Source organism: Zootermopsis nevadensis, unplaced genomic scaffold (assembly GCF_977971745.1).
Source record: "Zootermopsis nevadensis isolate Lab colony 2312 unplaced genomic scaffold, Znev_1.0 Znev_ptg000016l, whole genome shotgun sequence".
NCBI lineage: Eukaryota > Metazoa > Arthropoda > Insecta > Blattodea > Termopsidae > Zootermopsis > Zootermopsis nevadensis.
In genome coordinates, this window is record NW_028259148.1 from 14,072,882 (window position 1) to 14,091,840 (window position 18,959).

The 18,959-nt window shown below is 43.9% G+C and overlaps 1 protein-coding gene across 8 annotated transcripts in view; it reads left to right on the forward strand.

Moving 5' to 3' along the window:
* LOC110837065 (uncharacterized) overlaps positions 1-17,974 on the forward strand; it is a 91,785-nt gene extending 73,811 nt beyond the window's left edge. For 7 of the 8 annotated variants that reach the window (XM_087349721.1, XM_087349726.1, XM_087349725.1 and 4 more), the window contains 7 exons: positions 43-7,221; positions 8,112-8,492; positions 8,710-8,908; positions 10,610-10,787; positions 11,487-11,648; positions 14,084-14,239; positions 15,497-17,974. In XM_087349721.1, the coding sequence (XP_087205847.1) occupies positions 43-7,221; positions 8,112-8,492; positions 8,710-8,908; positions 10,610-10,787; positions 11,487-11,648; positions 14,084-14,239; positions 15,497-17,306 (10,065 nt within the window). In that variant the 3' untranslated portion in view covers positions 17,307-17,974. Of the gene's footprint in view, positions 1-42; positions 7,222-8,111; positions 8,493-8,709; positions 8,909-10,609; positions 10,788-11,486; positions 11,649-14,083; positions 14,240-15,496 lie in introns of those variants that run through there. The other variant, XM_087349729.1, reaches the window with a different exon arrangement.
* Positions 17,975-18,959: the final 985 nt, after the last annotated feature.

The window sequence follows — 18,959 nt, forward strand, 5'->3', positions numbered from 1 at the left end:
ATCATCGAGTAAGCACGTTCAGTATTTTGGTGTTCTGTCCAGGTGTCATTTGCATCTGGCGTCCTGCGGACATCCCAGAAGACTGGTCACAGAGTGGTTCAGAGCATGCAGGTCAAGGTAACCGCTGCAGATTCAAGTGATTCGGCATCTAAGAAGTTGACTGTTCGCACCCCAAAGAAACTGCCAGCAGCTCCATTTGTCACATCCTCTGTTACATCAGAGCAGTCTTATGTTCCCAAACAGCAGCTCACAGTCAAGAAACAGCCTCGGTCGAAGTCACAGCCAGTCGCGTCAGTACCACAGTCAAAGTCTACAGGTAGTGATGTGCAGAAAAAGGCCAGCAGAGGGGGCAGGTCTTTGTCACCTGCTACAAGTAAATCTGAGCCAGTTCCTTTGAATGGGTCTGAAGACACTAAACAGCCGTCTGTTCATAAGTGTAGGGGTCGCAGTAAGAAGAAGCAGAATTTGCCTTCGGTTTGTGGTGAACTAACAGAGCCAACAAAGAAGAATGATGGGCCAGACATAGGCATGCAAGAATTTGATATAGACTTCGGCACTGGCGGCAGCACCGAGACTTCCAACATCCTCGCTGCCATGCGCATCGCCATGTTAGAAGGTGTCATCACCGAGACACCGCCGTCGGTTGCTGCCAGCACGAAGAAAGTTAGAAAAAAGTCTGCGAAGAAGCATCCTTGCACAGAGGAGAATGAGACGGTATCGCCCGGCAAGCGAAAGAAACTGGTCTCCGGCCAGAAAACTCTAATGAAGAGGAAGACAAAGCTGAGTCAGTCAGAACTTGAGGAACGCTTCCTTCGCAACAAGGGCTACACTCACCCAGATGAGATCACAGACGAACCCATCATCTGCAAGGGTTGCGGCTTGCAGTTTGATAATGGTTCGGCAGAGCTACGCCATCGCAAGACTTGCATTTATGTGCCTCCTGAGGAGGATGTTGGTTCTAATGAAGTGGAGCGTTCGCACCCGTGTTCACATTGCCGTGCGCAGTTCCCCTCTGCCTCCACGCTGCTAAAGCATACACAGCAATGCAAAGCTGCAGTTAAAGGTAACGCTGAGGTCACTGGTGAACCATCCACAAGCCCCAAGAAAACAGCTGCTAAAGCAAAAACAAGGAATGTGGATAATAATCAGGTTAGCACAGCCACGTCCGGTAAAGAAGAGGATTATTTGGGGCCAAAGAGAAGCCTCGCTAACGTCGGAAACAGCGGCGAAAACGGAAGTACAAAGGTAAAACCTGGTGTAACAGAGTCTAAGAAACAAGTTACCAAAAGGAGTGCCAGTAATAGCAGAATTATAAAAAGAAAGAAATTTGATCTCGCAAACAGTACTGATGATAATCTTGATGCAACAAAGAAATGGCTCACTGGTGCAGAAAACATACGCAGTTGCACAACAAAAAGAAAGGTAAAGAGCGAGAAAATTTTCAGGACTAGTCCAGTTGCAGCAAAGAAGAAACCTGATATTGTTGAAAATACCCATAGCAATCCAGTTGAAGCAAACAAGAGACTTGATAATACGAGAAATTTAAGTAACAGTCCGATTAAAACAAAAAAGAAACAAAATGGTACGGAAAATGACAGAAACAGTGCAGTTGGCAAAAAAAAGAAACCCTGTAGCTCAGAAGATGTCAGTAACGGCGCAGTAGTATTGAACGGGAGTGTCAGTAGGACACAAAGTGCCAACGGCAGTCCACGGAAAACAAAAAAAAAGAAACACAATGGCACAGAAATTGGTAGTGGAAATCCATTAAGAACAAAAACCAAACTTGATGCCTCTAATAGACCAGTCAGTAAAAATAAGAAACTTGTTGAATTAGAAAGTTCCAGTGATAGTCCGGCTGGAATCGGAATATTGGAAGGTGTGAACGGTACTTGCACTGGAGCAAAGAAACAAATCAGAAATACTGAATTAGGCGGTGGTCCAGTTGTGTCAAGAAAGAAACAAGGTAATGTCAGAAGAAGTGTCAGTAGCAGTCCGGTCGGATCAAAGAAGAAACTTGGCAGCTCCAGAAACTACAGCCTAGTTGAAACAAATAGAAAGTTTGAAAGCACATCGAATGTAAGTGGCGGCGTAGTTGAGACAGGCCAACAGCGTCCCATCACGCAAAGCGACGGCGTCTGCCCAGATGGGAAAGAACCGCTAAATCACTCTGAAAGTGAAATAGAAATGAAGAGGGTGGAATGTGATGGTATTGAAAATGGCGCAGAATCTGTCATTAATAATCCAGCAAAGAGAAAGAAGAGACTGAGCATCGGTGGATCTGGAGGTGGAGGTCCAGTCACAACAAACAGCAGATTGGAAAACGGTGAGCCAGCAAACATTATTTTGACTGGGACAAAGAAGAAATCTGGCGACATTGACGTTCTGAAAGGAGCAAAGACGAAATCTCGCCGTTGTGATAGTATGAGCGATGTTGTAAGCGAAAGAAAAGATAAATGTTCCAGCACTGGAAAGGGGACTTGTAGACCTCCCAACGGTGATGTAGACGACAAAATGCCAGAACTGCAGAAAGAGGAGCCTATCGAGAACTTGAAGACAGAAACTCCAAGTCCCAAAGTAGAAGATTTGTGTGACATTCCAATACTCTCCCCCGTGGGATTTGAGCCGCTCGGAGTAGGTTGCGAGGAGAAGAAGAGCGATGCTGACCATGGTGAAATGCTGAGAAAGAACACAGCGAAGAAAGAGCAGTCATTATTGGTTCAAGGCAAGAAACAGGCTAAGGTCACAGTGAAGAAAGGTACTGGATTAAAACAGGTTACGAAGACGGTCGAAATAAGAAAACCATCACCGCTCATTGAGAAGAAGGATGCTGTATTTGAGATTCCCCAAATTCCATTGCAGATTCATCCTAGTAAAGAGGAAATTTTAGTGGCAGTAGTTGAAGCAGGCGGTCTGTCTTCGGAAGGTGAGGTGGATTGTGACGATAAACCCTTGGCTGAGTGTTTGGGTGTCTCTGTCACCTCTGATAAAGATGAGGCTGAGAAAGACTTATGGGAACAGGATGTCAAGAAGGCTGCATCACTGTCAAAGCAGCAGAAACGGAAGCGTGCTCAGCACAAGAACGCTATCCTATTGTGGGAAGGGCGGTACAAGGAAGAAGCCGCCGAAGCGTCGACCCAGCCGACCGAAGAAGACTCCAATGATGACTTGCTGCCGATTTCAAAGCTGAAGGAAGTCATTCAGAAGAAGACTTTGCCAACTGAAGAAATATATTCTAACGTTTGTGGAGTTGTTGATGAAAATTGTTTGATTGGGCAGATGAATTCAAGGGTTATTGAAGGATCATTGGTTGAAAGAAATCCTCTCACAGTCACAGGAGCTTGTGAAGTCTTTGAGTCTGAAAATGTGGCTCAGCATAATATAGAGGAGCCCCTTGAGATTCCAGATCATGTTGCGACATTTAGGAGATCGGCAGTGAAGAAAGGGAAAAGAGGTAGGACTCAGTCACGGGCCCACCAGAAAGTCGGCCTCCCAGGTGGCTATCCGGAAGCAGCCTCAGTCTCCGGAGTCCACGCTGGTATTCAGCCAGAAGCTGGAAATATAGTGATTTATAAAGGAAAAACAAGAAATTACTCTGAGCAAGTGGAATCTCAGGACAGTACTCGTGTGGAAAATTCAGTGTATCTTATCGGTCATGAAGGAGATATTAAGAAAAAACTAAAAAGACAGTTTGATGAAATGGAATCTAGAGATGATGGGAGCACGGACTCGACTGTTATGCAGGAGGAAACGAGAAACTGTTTGTTTGGAGGAAACCAAGAAACAAATTCTTCAGTTGTTAATGAAAAGATCGTGACTCCTCTTCATCTGTATGAAGAGACAAGTTCTACAGTGGGCAGAAAACTGATGGTTACGAAGAGAAAGAAATTTGGACCCCGTTTTGAATCGGCTGCATCTCCTCTTGACCCGGTGAACAACGCTGTTACTTGTGTTGGAAGGGATAAAAGAACGGACCATTTGGTTGATGATGAACATGGAATAAAAATTTTAGATGTTGGTGAAAGACGTAAAGAGATGCAAAGAGAGAGAAGAAGCTCTGTAGTTGGAAAGAAGTCGGGGGTCACTAAGACAAAATCGAAAAGACAGCTGGATGAACGCAGTTCTCAGTGTAAGGGCGATGCTGTCCAGACTCGCTGTGAAATGCAGGAGGAAGAAACTGACGAGTTGATTGGTGAGAGGGTGGCGGGGAGTGATAGAGCAAACTCTGTAGTTGGTAGGAAGTTAATAGCTGCTAAGAGAAGATCAAAACACAATTCTGAAAACAGATATGACAGTGGAGAGGTTGTAGACTCTACTGTAGACCAAGGGAAATATTTAAGACCTATTAGTGGAAAGGAGGCAGAAAGAAACAGGTTAGGCATTGGCGAACAGCAAGATGGACTTGCACTTTTGTGTGAGGAGGAAGAAACCGAGCGGCATGCAAAAGAACCGGTTGTGGAGGCTGTTTCAAGCTGTGAGGAAATCAAAGTAGGAAGGAGAAGAGAGGTTAGGAATTTGACTGGTAAGAAGATGAAAGCAAATCGTCTCGTCGACGTCGCAAAAGAAACACTCCAGAAAGACGTGAAGAAAGCAAACTCTCTGACAAATAAGACAGAGGAAACAAGGCAAAAGATAAAGATTATAATTGGCAAGAGAAGGAAGAGATGTTTGACAATTGTTGGAGATCAGGCGTGCAGATTGATAAGTGAGGAAGAAGATAAACCGGCAACATATTCTGTGAAGGAAGATGTAAGTCTTGGATATGTTGGAAAAGGAGATCAGGTGAAGGCAGTTGAGATCAGTGCGAAGGACGAGCTAAGTGTTTCGATTTCTGAGGAAGATGACACAGTTACGTCAGTTGCAGATACAGACGGTACAATTAATTTAAACTGTGAGGCAGAAAATATGAACGTATTGACTTGTACTGCAGAAGAAACAACAAATACTTTAGTTAGTGTCGCAGAAAAAACAGCGAAGCGCCTGAACACTGAGACGGGGGAGACGGGTACTTCTGTTTGTTGGAAAGAAGAAACAGTCAGCTCACTTGATGGGGAAGAAGTCATTGAAGATAAATTTCGTGAGAAAGAATTAAGTAATCTCGATATAAATACAAGTCAACCGGCTGTTGAGAATGAAGTAGGATTGTTCATGCATGTGAAAAGAAAAGATGTAGAAAATATGGAGACAGGGAATGTTGATGATTGGGAAGAATGTGCAGAAAGAATGACTGATGAACAGCAGGAGATGAATAGCGAGATTTTGGGCTCAGACATTGCAGCTGGTGAAAAAGGTGCTGTACCTGCTAAGAATGAAAACACAGACTCTCCTATTCATCATGAAAATTACTTGAATCCTATAATTATTCAGCAAGGTGACATGAATAATCAGATTGTACAGCTGGACTTGTCGTCTTCGGCCGTCAACATTGTGAGCGGTACGAAGGCAGAAGAATCACAAGTGAATGTGGAAAGACCTTTGCGACAGGCCCGTCGCACACGTTGCAATACTTCATACGAGGAACTGTACACGTGGTCCGATGTTACTAGTGAGACAGAAGACAGTAGCCAAGATCTGCCAGATGCCAGTGTCATGACTGCGTTGTGTCAAGATACTGACGCGCCAACTTACGAGCAAATAGCGGCCATGATAGTAAATGGCGAACACTTCTTCCCGTCCAGCAGTAAGAAGAAGAAAAAGAAGAAACTGCGAAACAATAGCAAGCAGTATAGGAATGGGCATCTCAGGAGGAAGCGGCGTAAGAAGCAGAAGTTGCGGACCAGACTGATGAAGAACAAGAGATCAGCGGTGAATGATTTCATAGTCACAGACATTGAGACCGGGCAGGAAGAATCTCAGGATAGTTGTGAGTCCATTGAGCTGCCAGAAATCTGTAAGACAGCACATCGGCCTATGGATACAGAAACAGACATAAAAGCTATCAGGAGGAAAAAGAAAAAGAAGAGGATGAAGTCGTTAGTAAAACTAGAAAGTGAGGGTCCGGAGAATGCACGGGTTTGTAACAGTGACAGATCAAGGCAGAAGCGAAAGAGCAGTGTAGGATCCATATTTTTCTGCACATTATGCAACAAGCACTACTCCACTAATTACAACTTGATGAAACACAAACTGTCGCTCATGCACAAGCGGATGTCTGAGAGGTATCAGCCGTCTATCCCGACAGATGTGCAAAAAACAGACTGCGAACAGTGGCATTCGTATGCTCTTCAGAATACAACACCTAAAGACACTTCTCAGCTTGTCGGTCAGATTATTCGAACCGAACAGCCCAATTTTGCGACTCAGCGTGTGGAAACTGAACAGCCTAGTTCTGAGAATCAAAAAACAGAAACTGAACCGTGTAACTCTGATCGCCAAAGCGTGAAAAATAGACAAGACCCTGAGTCTGTACTTCATAGCGTGGAAATAGAACAGGCATATTCATCTGTTCACAACACACAGTTTGATGAATCTTGCTCATCTTTGGTGGAAAGTGTGGAATCTGAACATCCTTTTTCTTCTGCGGTTCAAAATCTGGAAACTGAACGTTCTTGTGTCGTTTTAAATGAAAATACGGAGTGCGAAGAACAGTGCTCTGCGGTTCAGAATGTAGAAGGTGAAGAGGGTTACACTGCGGAACCTGAACGGACATACACTTTGATGCAAAATATGGATGTTGAACAGTTTTCGTCTGCGTGCACGCAGAGCACGAGTTCGCAAGAGACGGAAGCCGATGAATCTTGCGCATCTGCGGAGAAACCTACGTCGGAGACAGATAATGAACACATCTTAGATACTGAAAATGCAGTACAGAATTCAGCACTAGATGGGGCCCAGCAGGGAACAGACCCAACTCAGATATCATCAAATGCAGGAGCTAGAAATGACGTTGCAGCAACAGGGCTGTCTGGCATTGCCACTGTCTGGACAGAGCATCAAGCAAATGTAACGTCTGAATGGCTGAAAAAAGGAAGGGGCTTACAGCAGAGTATGAATTCAGCCAATTGGCCAGCATCAGGTGAGGGGCAGAAGCAGGCTGGTTGGTTCGAAGGTCTGGTGGATAACAGCGAGTGGGTGTACACAGCAGGTCAGTGGTCACAAGAAATGACTTGGAGTAGAGAAGTGAACCCAGACATGAACTGGAATGCAGACTCCAGTCAGGACGACGGCACCTTCTTCCAGTCCAATTCTGCAAGTCTGGGCTCTATACTGGACTCTGTTAACCAGGTAAGCATGTTGCATGACGCTGTGCTGGAATTGTAATCAGAAGGACTGGTTACTTTTGGTTTAACCTTTTAACACCTTGTCATGTTTACCTTTGGACCATTTGGCAATTATCACTTTTCCCCCTCTCTATTTCCATTCACCATTTATAATTTCATAACTATCGCATTCTCTCTCAGCCTCCAGTTTCTTCAAATATTGTGGATTTGCAATGTTCGTGGGGTCCGCATTGGCCGCGCGGTCTGAGGCGTGGGCCTTGTGCCGCTTGGTCGCTGGGACCGTGGGTTCGAATCCCACTCAAGCCATGGATGTTTGTCCACGTTTTTATGTGTTGTGCTGTCCTGTGTACAGGTAGAGGCCTTGCGACGGGCCGATCCCTCGTCCAAGGAGTCTTACCGAATGTCCATAGGTCAAGCCAACGAAACGTTGGGACCCGCAGTGCTCAGGGATTTGAAGAACGGGTCTTCCAAGTATCCAGCAATGTTCATTAATTGACTCTCTCCTTCCATTGCCTTCATAGTCATCCATGATAACAATTTCCACCAAAATTCAGTATTCTTTTCTTATTTCCTTTATCCTAGCTACGTGCCCAGCACATAATCTTGATTTTACAAGCGTAACAATACTAGGTGGGGCCTATAGATCGAAAAGCTCTCGTGTTCTTCAGTATCCTAATTGTTTTCAGATATGTGTAATTTACATTCTTTCCGCAAAGTAGGGGGTGGCATTTTATAAACCTCCAAAACAAATGGAATATTTATTGAGTGATATATCAGATTCTCATGGCAGTAAGAATGAACATGGCTGTCTTCTGGATTGTTGTGCCATTTAGTCTGGAAGAAGTTTCTTTCTGGCCCATATCACACATTCACTTCAGATTCTTTTCGTTACAGATTCTGGACAACGAGCGTTCTGCTGATGGATTGGAAACTACTAACAGATATCCGCCATATGTTGACCTGCTACAGTCTGGGACCGCGGAAGTGAACCCGAACGGTGGACTGAGGGAACTGCAGCAGGCCATGGGTGCCACAGATGAGGAGATGGCAATGCTAGAGCAACTTGGAGAAGGCAGCTGGCCTCTGGAAGATGCTGACATTATGGACCTGGACAACCAAAAGTCTGCCACTGCTACATCCACTGTTGCCTCTGCCTCCACTGCTAGTACCCCTACTGACGCGGTGTCCAGTAGAGCCGCAAAGCTTGTCGAGGACACGGTAGGAGAGGGGGACAGGAGGGAAGAGGATGGCGGTGCAGTATCTTCAGTTGCAGTGGTACTGTGCTGCATTCAATATTGTCAGCTCTGAAGTCTCATACTTGTATTTTCCAAACTTTAAAAATTACAAACCACATAGATAAAGGAACCAAGGGTGATCTTTAAAGATGTACATTCACGATACATCTGCTGATATTTGTCACTGAGCTGCAGTATGATTTGTAGGGTGTACGTGCATGTAATCGTAGTTTGATGTGTTCATTTTGCGTGCGCAGGCACAGGCAGCTGTGACAACCCGCGCAGTCTCCGGCCGCAGCGGTTTACGAACTCAGGATATGCAGCTAGCTCGGTATGAGAGCAAAGACATGGTGTGTCCTGTGTGTAGCCGTAGGTTCCTGGGGCTTACCGCTCTGAGAGATCACCTCGCAGCAGCTCACAACAGTTCCACTCGCCACCGCACCCAAGCAGTCATCAGTATGTGTCACTTCTGTTACCTGCAAAACCTTCCGAACTCTCCATATCTGGCCTGAACTACTGTGGGTTTCCTTCAGCTATGCTTAAAAATTGTTGTCATTGAGTTTCCAGTGGTGACGAGTTGCCGACTAACAATCAGACCTTTTATGATTATTTTTGTACTGTTTTTTAACTGTGGGAAAGTTTGCATCCTCTTTTTGTGTTGAAAATGCATGCTTCCTGTATTTCCGCAAAAGGATGTTTTGAATTAATAGCTAGATTTATTGTTTAGTGTTCTTTTGAGGTGATCATGCCCCCACCCCCCACACACACACACTTCTTGTTTTATTTTTCTGGAAACAAAAAAATATGGAGGATGGCATAGGTGGGACACATAACATATATATATATATATACATGTGGCATTTAGTTTGAAAGTGTATCATGTTTTGGCAATGTACTTGATTGTCGGTCACATGGCAAAACCTTGTCCGCTTACTTTCCAGCGCTTTGTGTGTTATTAACTGATGGTACCTGCACCTTGTTGTGGTGGTGGGGCTTGACCCCAAGAGCTACTGGTAGGGCCTCCCTAGCCAGATTGGTTGAGGGGGAGAGGTCAGACTTAAGACAGGTACCCTGGTCCTCCAGGTTGGGGGTTAGTCGCAAGGCTAACGACCTTGCGACGTAAAAAGGAAGATGTTTCGAAACCTCGATCAAAGCCTCGGACATACAGACTCCGAATGGAAGAGGAGAATTGAGGAGGCCGTGGACCGAATACGAACCGGAGAGCCATAGAAGAAGAAGAAGAAGACCTGAATGCTGTTTTACATGTGCTGTCAGTTTGGTTTTATGTTCACTAAAGAGAATGTGTTTGTTTTCTTCCACTTTAAAGTATAATAATTTTTTGTTTTCAAGGAAGATGCCATCTTTTTTGTCCCTGTAACATTGTCCTGGCCCACGACTGAAAAATTTGAACTTGTAAATGCACATCTCGTGTAGTTTTTGATGACAGTATTCAGGCTTTATCTCATGTCCCCCTCCCCCCACCTGTTTATTTTCATATCTGCCCACAGATCATCTTTTAAGCTTGTTGTGTTTATTTACGGCATTTATTTTCCGCGTTGGTTCTTACCAGGTGTGATTCTTATGCTTAAAAGTTCTTTCTCCTTTATCATTACAATGGGAATCATACTTCCCACTTTGAATTTGCCCATAAGGTTTTTGTGGGAAAAATACATTATATTGTGTATTATGCTGAGAATTTGTGGTTTAAATTCCCATATTATGAGCCTCCAGCTGGACTGCACGTAGGCTGTATTTTTTGGACAAGAAAGTTTGGATAATAAAAAAAATTGTTCTTGAAAGGGTTATTTATCTCTGTTGGTTACCCCGATTTTGAAGAGATGCTGCGTTCTTTTCTCGGTCCCTGATATGATGTTTGACATTATAGGGCGTTCCTTTGTACACTAGATTTTCTGCCGTGCTTGTCCTGTCCACAGATTGGAAGTTGTCGATGCAGTTGTGTATTATGCTTTTGTTTCTGTGTAATGTTACCTTTCCCTCGAGTTGTGCAGCACAAGAGTCGCTCATTTTGTCATATCAGTGCTTGCTCACAGTTGTTTTGGCACATGTAGTAGTGGCGGGTGGATGCGTAAAATTACTTCATCGTCTCTCAATCTGTGAACATTCAGTACAGAAATTTTATGCTGTTGTGTCTTTCAGAACGACCGCGTATTGTTCCTAGCTCGGCATCCGAGGAAAGCGGAGAACCGAAACGACACGTCTGCCTCGTATGTAAGGAACTTCTGCCCGATGAGCAGGGACTTGCAGATCATGTCGGAGTAGCTCATGTAGAACGTCAGAACCTTGCAGGCAAGCTGCCAGATCAGCGTCCTGATGGGTGAGTGACGGTACATATCCTAAACCAGGGTGGTCCAACTTTTTTTTTTTCCTCGCTCTGGCCAGAACAGTTTTCCAGTTGGGCCCAAGGCCCAAGAAACCTCTATTGTCACTATTTTTGCATTATCGTTATCTTTAATAATACTTATTCAGAAATTACAAATTATCATTTCGTACGCTGAGATATAAATTTTATTTAAATGTGTACAAACTATTATAGAGTTATATATTATTTTAAATTTGCTCCTGCAACAGCTTGTATCTCTCACAATTTTTACCTGGAAAAGTTATGAACCCTCAGGTTCGGTAAGCCATCTAGTTAGTTAGTTAGTTAGTTAGTTAGTATGTAGCAGGATAAACTGGTACTTAGTTGCAGTGTATGTTGGTAAGCAAAATGAGCGTAGAAGGACTGTTGAATTGTCAGGACATGCAGTCAGTTAACGGAGATGAAGAAATTGTCATATAGAGGGAAGATGGAAAGATGTAACGTGAAGACAGGTGGCAGAATTAGCGTGGAGCTCTAACCCTGCAGACACCAGAAATATTTTAAAGCCAGTACGTGGATCTCATTCTTGAAGACGAGAATGTGTTACGATTTAGCGTTTTCTTGTACATACACTTCATATAGGTATCAGAAAGATTGTATTGTGTAAGAAAGATATTTCTCGAGTATGGGATTAGCATAGCCATTACATTTCAGGTTGGGTGGCAGTAATCACAGTACTGGTGGTAGTGGCGGTGGTGATGAGGGACTGCGCAGTCATATGACATCAGCACTTGGGGGCCTACTGACAAGGGCCCTTAACAACTTTCTGGGCAAGAATCGGTCGCAACCTTCTCCCCCTGCTACTCAGGTGCCAAGGTATGAATATGTGCCTCAAGAACCTGCAGGTTTGTTGACCTGGTAACTCAGTTCTTTATTTTGTACAGTGCGGTGTTTGTTTATTCATTTGTGATTTGTTTAACAATGCTGTTAGTAGCTCGGACTCCTCCTTCCGCGGCGCGACGGCCAGAACTCGAGCCCTGGCCTCCTCCCATGTGGGAGGTTTCTTTGTGTTTTGAAGTGTGTATTTATGATTGACGAGTCCACTGCCTCTGCACAATTTCTACTCAATCCTAATTTGTCTGCTAGAGCCATCTAGTAGTAAATCAGGAGAGACTTTGGTGAGAAATGGCCACTGAATTTTGCTTACAAAACACCTCTTTCATGCTGGTAAGGTTCTTTTACACGCCGTAAATCGATGACATGGGGCCGCCGGCTTTACTTCCCCTCCAAAGGAAGTTGTGCTACGGATTTTTATCACCATTAAAAATCCATCAACCTCCGCCGGGTTTGAACCTGCGAACCTTAGGTCCAGCAGCGAGCGCGCTAACCACTAGTCCACCGAGGGCGACAATAGCTCGGACTACATAGTATCAGATGATAGGATGATGACTGAATAATGACTTGGAAAGAAGTGGTCATGGCCTAATTTAAGGTACTACGCTGAGAAAAACATGATAAACGTCATGATTTGAACCCAAGACCTCCTGAATATGAAGCAGAGGTGTAGCTATTTGGCCACAGTGTTTGATATTGGGGGTCCGCAGTGGCCGCGTGGACCTTGTGCCGCTTGGTCGCTGGGACCGTGGGTTCGAATCCCACTCAAGCCATGGATGTTGTGTCGTGCTGTCCTGTGTACAGGTAGAGGCCTTGCGACGGGCCGATCCCTCGTCCAAGGAGTCCTACCGAACGTCTATAGATCAAAACCAACGAAAAGTCGGGACCCGCAGTGCTCAGGCACTTGAAGAACGTGTCGTTCCCAGTATCCAGTTTGATATTAAGTTTGTTGTGGTGTATCTGTTGGGAAGAGAAAGTGTTTTTACCATGGAAAAAGAAATCATTCCCAATCCAGGTAATTGATTTATAGTTGGTATTGTTATGCTGGTGAACTGAGTTGTACTAAATCGGTGTTATATTCCGTTACTGGGATACAACCACGCCAGCGTGGCAAATCAAGTACATTATATACAGATGGAAGTAGTGAGCCAGAAACATAGTGATTCTAAATCTTGTTGGAGAGGTGGGTAATCTGCTTTCATTTGTGGTTATTCATTCACTGTAGTTTTCTGCCGTCATTGGCTCTTTTATCAGAGGTGTTACAGCATCTCAGCTCATTTCATTGTCCATTTAATGGAGATATAAAAATGATTGTTTTTTTCATATTTACTATAGCATCCTGTACTTTCAACTGACTGCAGATTAGAAACCATTCTTTGGAAACAAAAGTCCTTCCCGCTATTTGCTGTGCCCCGATAATTCCCACCAACATTCTGCCCAGTGTTCACAGCATACCCGCAAGCCCACCCTCATTTGAACCATAATTTGCTGTGCTTCCGTGTGTGAGAATAAACTTGTAGACTTGCAAGGAACTTGGTTGATGGACGTGGTGTACCAAGATGTGAAAGCTGGCTGGTTCTAAATGCCGTGATCGGAATACACTGGTCTTCCATTACAAAACAGCTGATCATATTTTTGTTTTTGCTTTTCAAAATGTTGAAATCTTGTACCTCTTTTCCTTGACCACGTGCTCACCACAAGTTGAATACCGGCCTTTCTTCCAACCTGCCTCTCAGATCCATCGTATCCCATTTGCCACTCGTTGCCTTCCTTAATAAGCCTTCCAGAAGGTTCCGAACCAACACATATTTACCCTTCGGTGTTTGCTGAAGCATCAGATAACTTGCAGCATGTGATGTGGCTCATTCTGAAAATCTGAAGTTTCACGTTGGGCTCCGGCTGTGAAGACCGACGGACCACAAAGTCACCTCATTTTATATACCATTTTCCATTAAGGAATTTATGATGCCAGTTTCCCATTGATTTTTCCTCTCTGAAATGAAGTTCTTATGACAAACCCTACTCATTCTATTTCAGTTACACTGTAATTAAATTTCGGACATTTATCCAAAATGATACTGCACAGGCTGTCCACCCAGTCAAATTCATTGACTCTGTCACAGCAGTACGTGAAACTTAAACGCTGCTAACATGAACCTATGGTGCTATTATCAAAGAGATTGTCCTACCAAAATTCTGCATATATTTCTTATCTCGCCCATCTAAATTATATGTCTGTACCATCTTATTCTCCTATACTTCAGCACCACAACGGACCCTCCTGCGTCTTAATTTGGGAGTTTTGAGCTCCAAACCTCAGCCCACATAACTGCCAACCACAAATTGCCTTCAGTTCTTTAGTACATGGAATATAATTTGTTGCCTTCAGTTCACAAAGTTTTCTTTGTATCTGCCAGCCCTTCTGTTGGATCTCCTGTTGAAAGTCTTGGCCGTCCATTGCTTACACAGCCTGTAGCGCGATTACTGGGTCGTGGGCTCAAGATGGCAAATCGGCGTCACAGCAGCGGATCTGCCGGCGAGCAGCCCTTCAACTGTGTCGACTGTGATGAGAGGTGGGTCGGTAACGAGACGAATTCTGTGCATTGATGCTCGAATGTGCAATAGTTCATATTTGTAACATAGATTTTATAAAACATAAATAGAATCTGCCTATCTGAAAATCCGCAACAGTAATTTAATTTTAACGTATAATTTTAATTTGGATTTGAGGTTCTTATGGCGGTGAGTACATAGATGGCAGTCAAATGTGAATACGTTACCGTGTCGGAAGAAAACGTTCACAGAAATCACATTGGTGACAACAGGAAACCTTTTTTTATAAATCTTGTATTGTCTAATACTTTGTAGACTGTGTTTATTCTCAGATAAATACCAGAATTTTTATTTTCTCCCGAGATTATTTGTAATACTGTAAGATCTAGGAAGTCTGTAAATGCTTGAGTAAAGCAACATATATGCTATTATATTTCCTCTGTTTTGTGAGGTTAAGCGTGTGTATTTCATTAATCAAAACAAAGGACAAGAGTGAGTTCATGAACATTTTAATGTGGTAACCTAACCTAACCTTCAGTTCCAAAGTTTCAGAATGTTTCTACGTGCAATACAGTTTAAATTGTTCCAGGTATTGATGTGTATCACAAATATATTTAGTTCCTGGAAGCAGATAATTGATTTGAAACATTAACAAACTGCTAATGATTACTAGGGAGCCACTGTTTTCCATTAGTCATTTGAAGGGAAAATGTCAGAACGAGGACAGATGTATCATTCAGACAGATATTTTTGTTTCTTTTATTCTAAGATTCATAATAATGGTTTAGATCAGACTGGATTTGTCTGAACATCAGGCTTGTGTTTCTATCAGAGTACAGGATGTCTTTTCAAACTTCCACCCAGGCATGGATGGTTAATATCCTTAGATCTGGCCGGACCTCGTTCCCACCTTTAAATCTGCGATGTCTGTCGAAACATTGGTCAATACCAAACATTTGGTTGCCGCTCAAAACCCTGTTCTGTTGTTCTGAAGTGGACTGGTTCAGTCTTTTTGGTGATTCTATTTTCTTTGTGGATGATTCCATAAGTGCGTTTAAACTGAAGATTTCTCCCATTTCTAAGTTACGTTGTTTGAGGTTAATATTCACAATAAATATCAAATATACCTAAGAGAATGGACACTGCTGTACGTAATTGTAGTGTAATCCTTTTAATCCATTTGTTTTTGAACAACCTCGGGCAAACGCCGTGGGAATGAAAAAGGAAAATTAGGTAGGCCTCACTCATGGATCTTAATGTTGTGAAATATTTCGCAGGTTCACCAGCGAGAGCAACAGGAACCGTCACGTAGCCAGAGCTCACCGCGGACAGCAGTATCGTCGGTTGAGCACTGACAGCCCTCTGGAGCGCACCAGGACATCCTCCCCCCTCACAAGCAATGAGAGCGCAGCATCAGAAGTTGACACCGACAGTCTGCCCCTGAGCATCAGAATTTCGAATTTTTGTTCCGAGCAGAGTTTAGTGGACAGTGAACCTTGTAAGTCGCAGACTGCCGGCTTTGCGGATAGTGAGACGTCGGGAGAGACGAAAGATCGTTCAGTTGTGAAGTGCATTTCAAGTTGGAAAGGTGAAGGGAGCGGTACGGCTGCTGTGCAGGAGGCAGACGGCACAGGGAGAACCGCTTGCAACAGCGCAGAAGAAGAACAACTAGAGAGAGCAACAGCGGCAGTCGCGAGGTCTGCAGATGTAGGAAGAAGGCAGGAGCAAGAGAAGTTGTCCGAATCTTCCAGGACCGACTGGAGAAATGGCGCAAAAGTAAAGTCCTCCCAACCGAGGTCGGAGAGTTTGTGCGGTGCAAATGATGAGGATTCTATTAAAGCAAAGGCTGTAGCAGCATTGAGGGCTCTGAATGCGCGGGACAGGAGGATACGTAATGGCCTTCCGGGAACTATTGGAGCAGCAATGTGGAGTGGAGTATCTCGTAAAAAGTCCAGAGGACTCGACTCTGATGTTAGATTTCGTTTCCCATCGGTCCGGAAGACTCCTCTGTCCACAAATCGATATGCTTCTTTGGAAGAGAAGAAGAAAAAGACTGTGTCGAATATGGTTAAGTGTGAGACCATGAGTCAACCCAATGGCGGTACCGAAGAAAATAGGCAGCAGACACCACCATCCTTGCCACTGGATGTTGCCGTTTCAAGGTCGTATGACATATATGAGTTCCATGATGAGGCGGAACAGGTTCGGCCTCCGTCGGAGTTTGGATTGGCAGAGTTTAGGTTGAGGGCACCTCTTGGGAAGTTTGTGACTGACACAGGACCTAGCAGTGATGTGGAAGAGAGCAAGGTAGCGGAATGGGACAGTCTTCTGAAAGACACTCAGCCAGTGTTAGGGCATGAAGGAGTATCCTCGCCTGCTGTTCTGGAGGATCTGGAAAACACTGAACAGGAGGTTTTCAAGCCACTGAGGCTGTCGGAAGAAACCCCAAAACCAAAATTCAGTCATTCAAGTAGAAAGCACCATAGCAGTAAGAAGAAACGGTGGCATCGAATCATCGTGGACAGTGAAGACGACACCTCCGACACGGATACAGTGGCGGAGCGACATGAAACTCGTAGGGTAGCCCTTGATCAAAGACTCAATAACCACAGGGAGAGGGAGAAATGTATCGATTTAGAGCAGCGCTATGAAGAGGGCAGAGGCGTCAAGAGGCATCACGTGCCGTGTTTATCGGGTGTCCTGGTAGAAGACCGACAGTGCGGAAAGCGAGGAAAGACGGCAAGGAAACCATCTAAGGGCAGTTCAAAGCGAGCGACAAAGACAGACCTTCTGATGTCTGTATTTGCCAAATCACGCCAGCGTAACAATTGTATTAACTCGGTCGCTGCCGGGCGCTCGGTCCCTGCTAAATCTCAACTTTGCGGTACTTTCTCGGGTCCGTACAGGAGCGCGGGGACTACGGGCAGTGTAGCCGGAACTGTGAATAAGTCCGATTCGGGCTGTTCAGCGACGTCCGCCCCAGCAAGACGCTTTGCAACGAGCAGTGATGACGAAAGGGTGGCGAGCGGAACAAAGTCTGAGTCAAAAAAACCGAAGAGGGGCCAAGAAAAAATGACAGCTCTTTGATGTTGTCTGAGGTACGTAGTCGTTCATAGTTACAGCAAATTGTTCACATCTGGGTACATTTGATCTGCTTCTTAAAAGTATTTAATTGATCGCAATTTGTAACGCTATTTAAGAGTGTTGATGTGTGTTATGGAGCCTACACGTACTGCCACTGTCACGTATCGCTGTCCATCCTCACGATGTCGTTACCGCATCTGGATCGCTCGTTCATATACTCACTCGTTCATCAGCTTAATTTCCCAAGTTGTTGATGTCATATCGGACTAGTCATCATCGCAGTGTTACCAAGTGCCGTGACGATGGCGATGTTACGTTCGTGTGCCGCTGCGTACTGCCAGGATGTGCCTTGTGAGTTTTACTTTTTTTTTGTATATCGTAGTCGCGTTCGGTGAGTAGATCGTCGCCACGTTACTTCCGTACCAGTCGGCACGCCCTTTCAAGACTGCTTCATCCATTAGTTTCATAATTTTTATTCCTATTTGCGTTATTAAAAGATTTAAGGTGCATTATAATATTCAGAAGTCTATATAGTTAAGTCATAAATAAATGAGGATTATTATAATTATGTATAAACTAATATAGGATTTTGTGAGTTTATGTGAATCAGCTTCACGGGATTATGCGTGTATTTTTCAATCTTGATTATAAAGGCAGAGAAATATTTAGAAGTAGTTGGTTTTTATATTTGTAGTCCATAAAATTATCCATTCCTCAGCCATTTAGAGAGTGCCGTGGCTCCAAATCTGTTCTTGCCCGTTCCCGCACCTCTTGGAATATTTCGTTCTGAGCCGCAGAAGGCATTTCGCACACTTGTTCGATTTGTAGATTTTGTATTTGCATTTTTCCGTGGTGAGTTTGGGTATTTCTTACAGATTTTTGCCTCGAGCATTGTCGGGGAAATGTCTCTGAGAAATCGACGTTCTTCCGTCTCCTGCTGTGTTTCAGAGTTTGAGTGTACGTTGTAATGTTTTGCATCAAGTAGACTTTGTGTATTTTTAGTCTTAAGTTGGTGACCAAAAACTGGTGTTATTTGCCTCTTGTGTTACGTGGTTTTAATGTAAAGACTTGTTAATCTCAAACCCAGCACAAGGTTAGTTCTTTAGTTTGTCTTCTATGAAGTAATCAGAAAAATTACAATCAAGTGTTACGATGTTTGTTTTGAATTTAAAATACTCGCTTTTCATTCGTAATGTGTATTTTGATGTAGGCCTTGTGACTGGTAAAGCCAAGTGGACTTGTAGGTGGATACATATGTTCTGGAGCAGTGGTCCCCAACACGGTGCCCGCGAAGGCTTTTTTTTTTGGGTGCCCTCCTCGTTACGGAAAGATGTGATACTGAGTAATGAAGGCCGTTCAACCACGGACATCATAAAATCAAAGCGCAGATCTCGACTTACTGATGCCCATCTTGATGATTGTTTGCGAGCAGCAACATCATCCTACACTCCCAAATTTGAAAAACTGGCCGATGAAATGCAGCGCCAAACATCACACAAACTTCCCACTTGAGTAATAATAATTAACGGTGGCATTACCGCGATCCAGATGTTTTGAAGAAATCTTTTAAGACCATGTTTTAAGATGACGAAGGTTTCCAAAAAAAAAAATTACCCTACGAAGCTGTTAACCAAAATAACAGATTTTATCATTTTT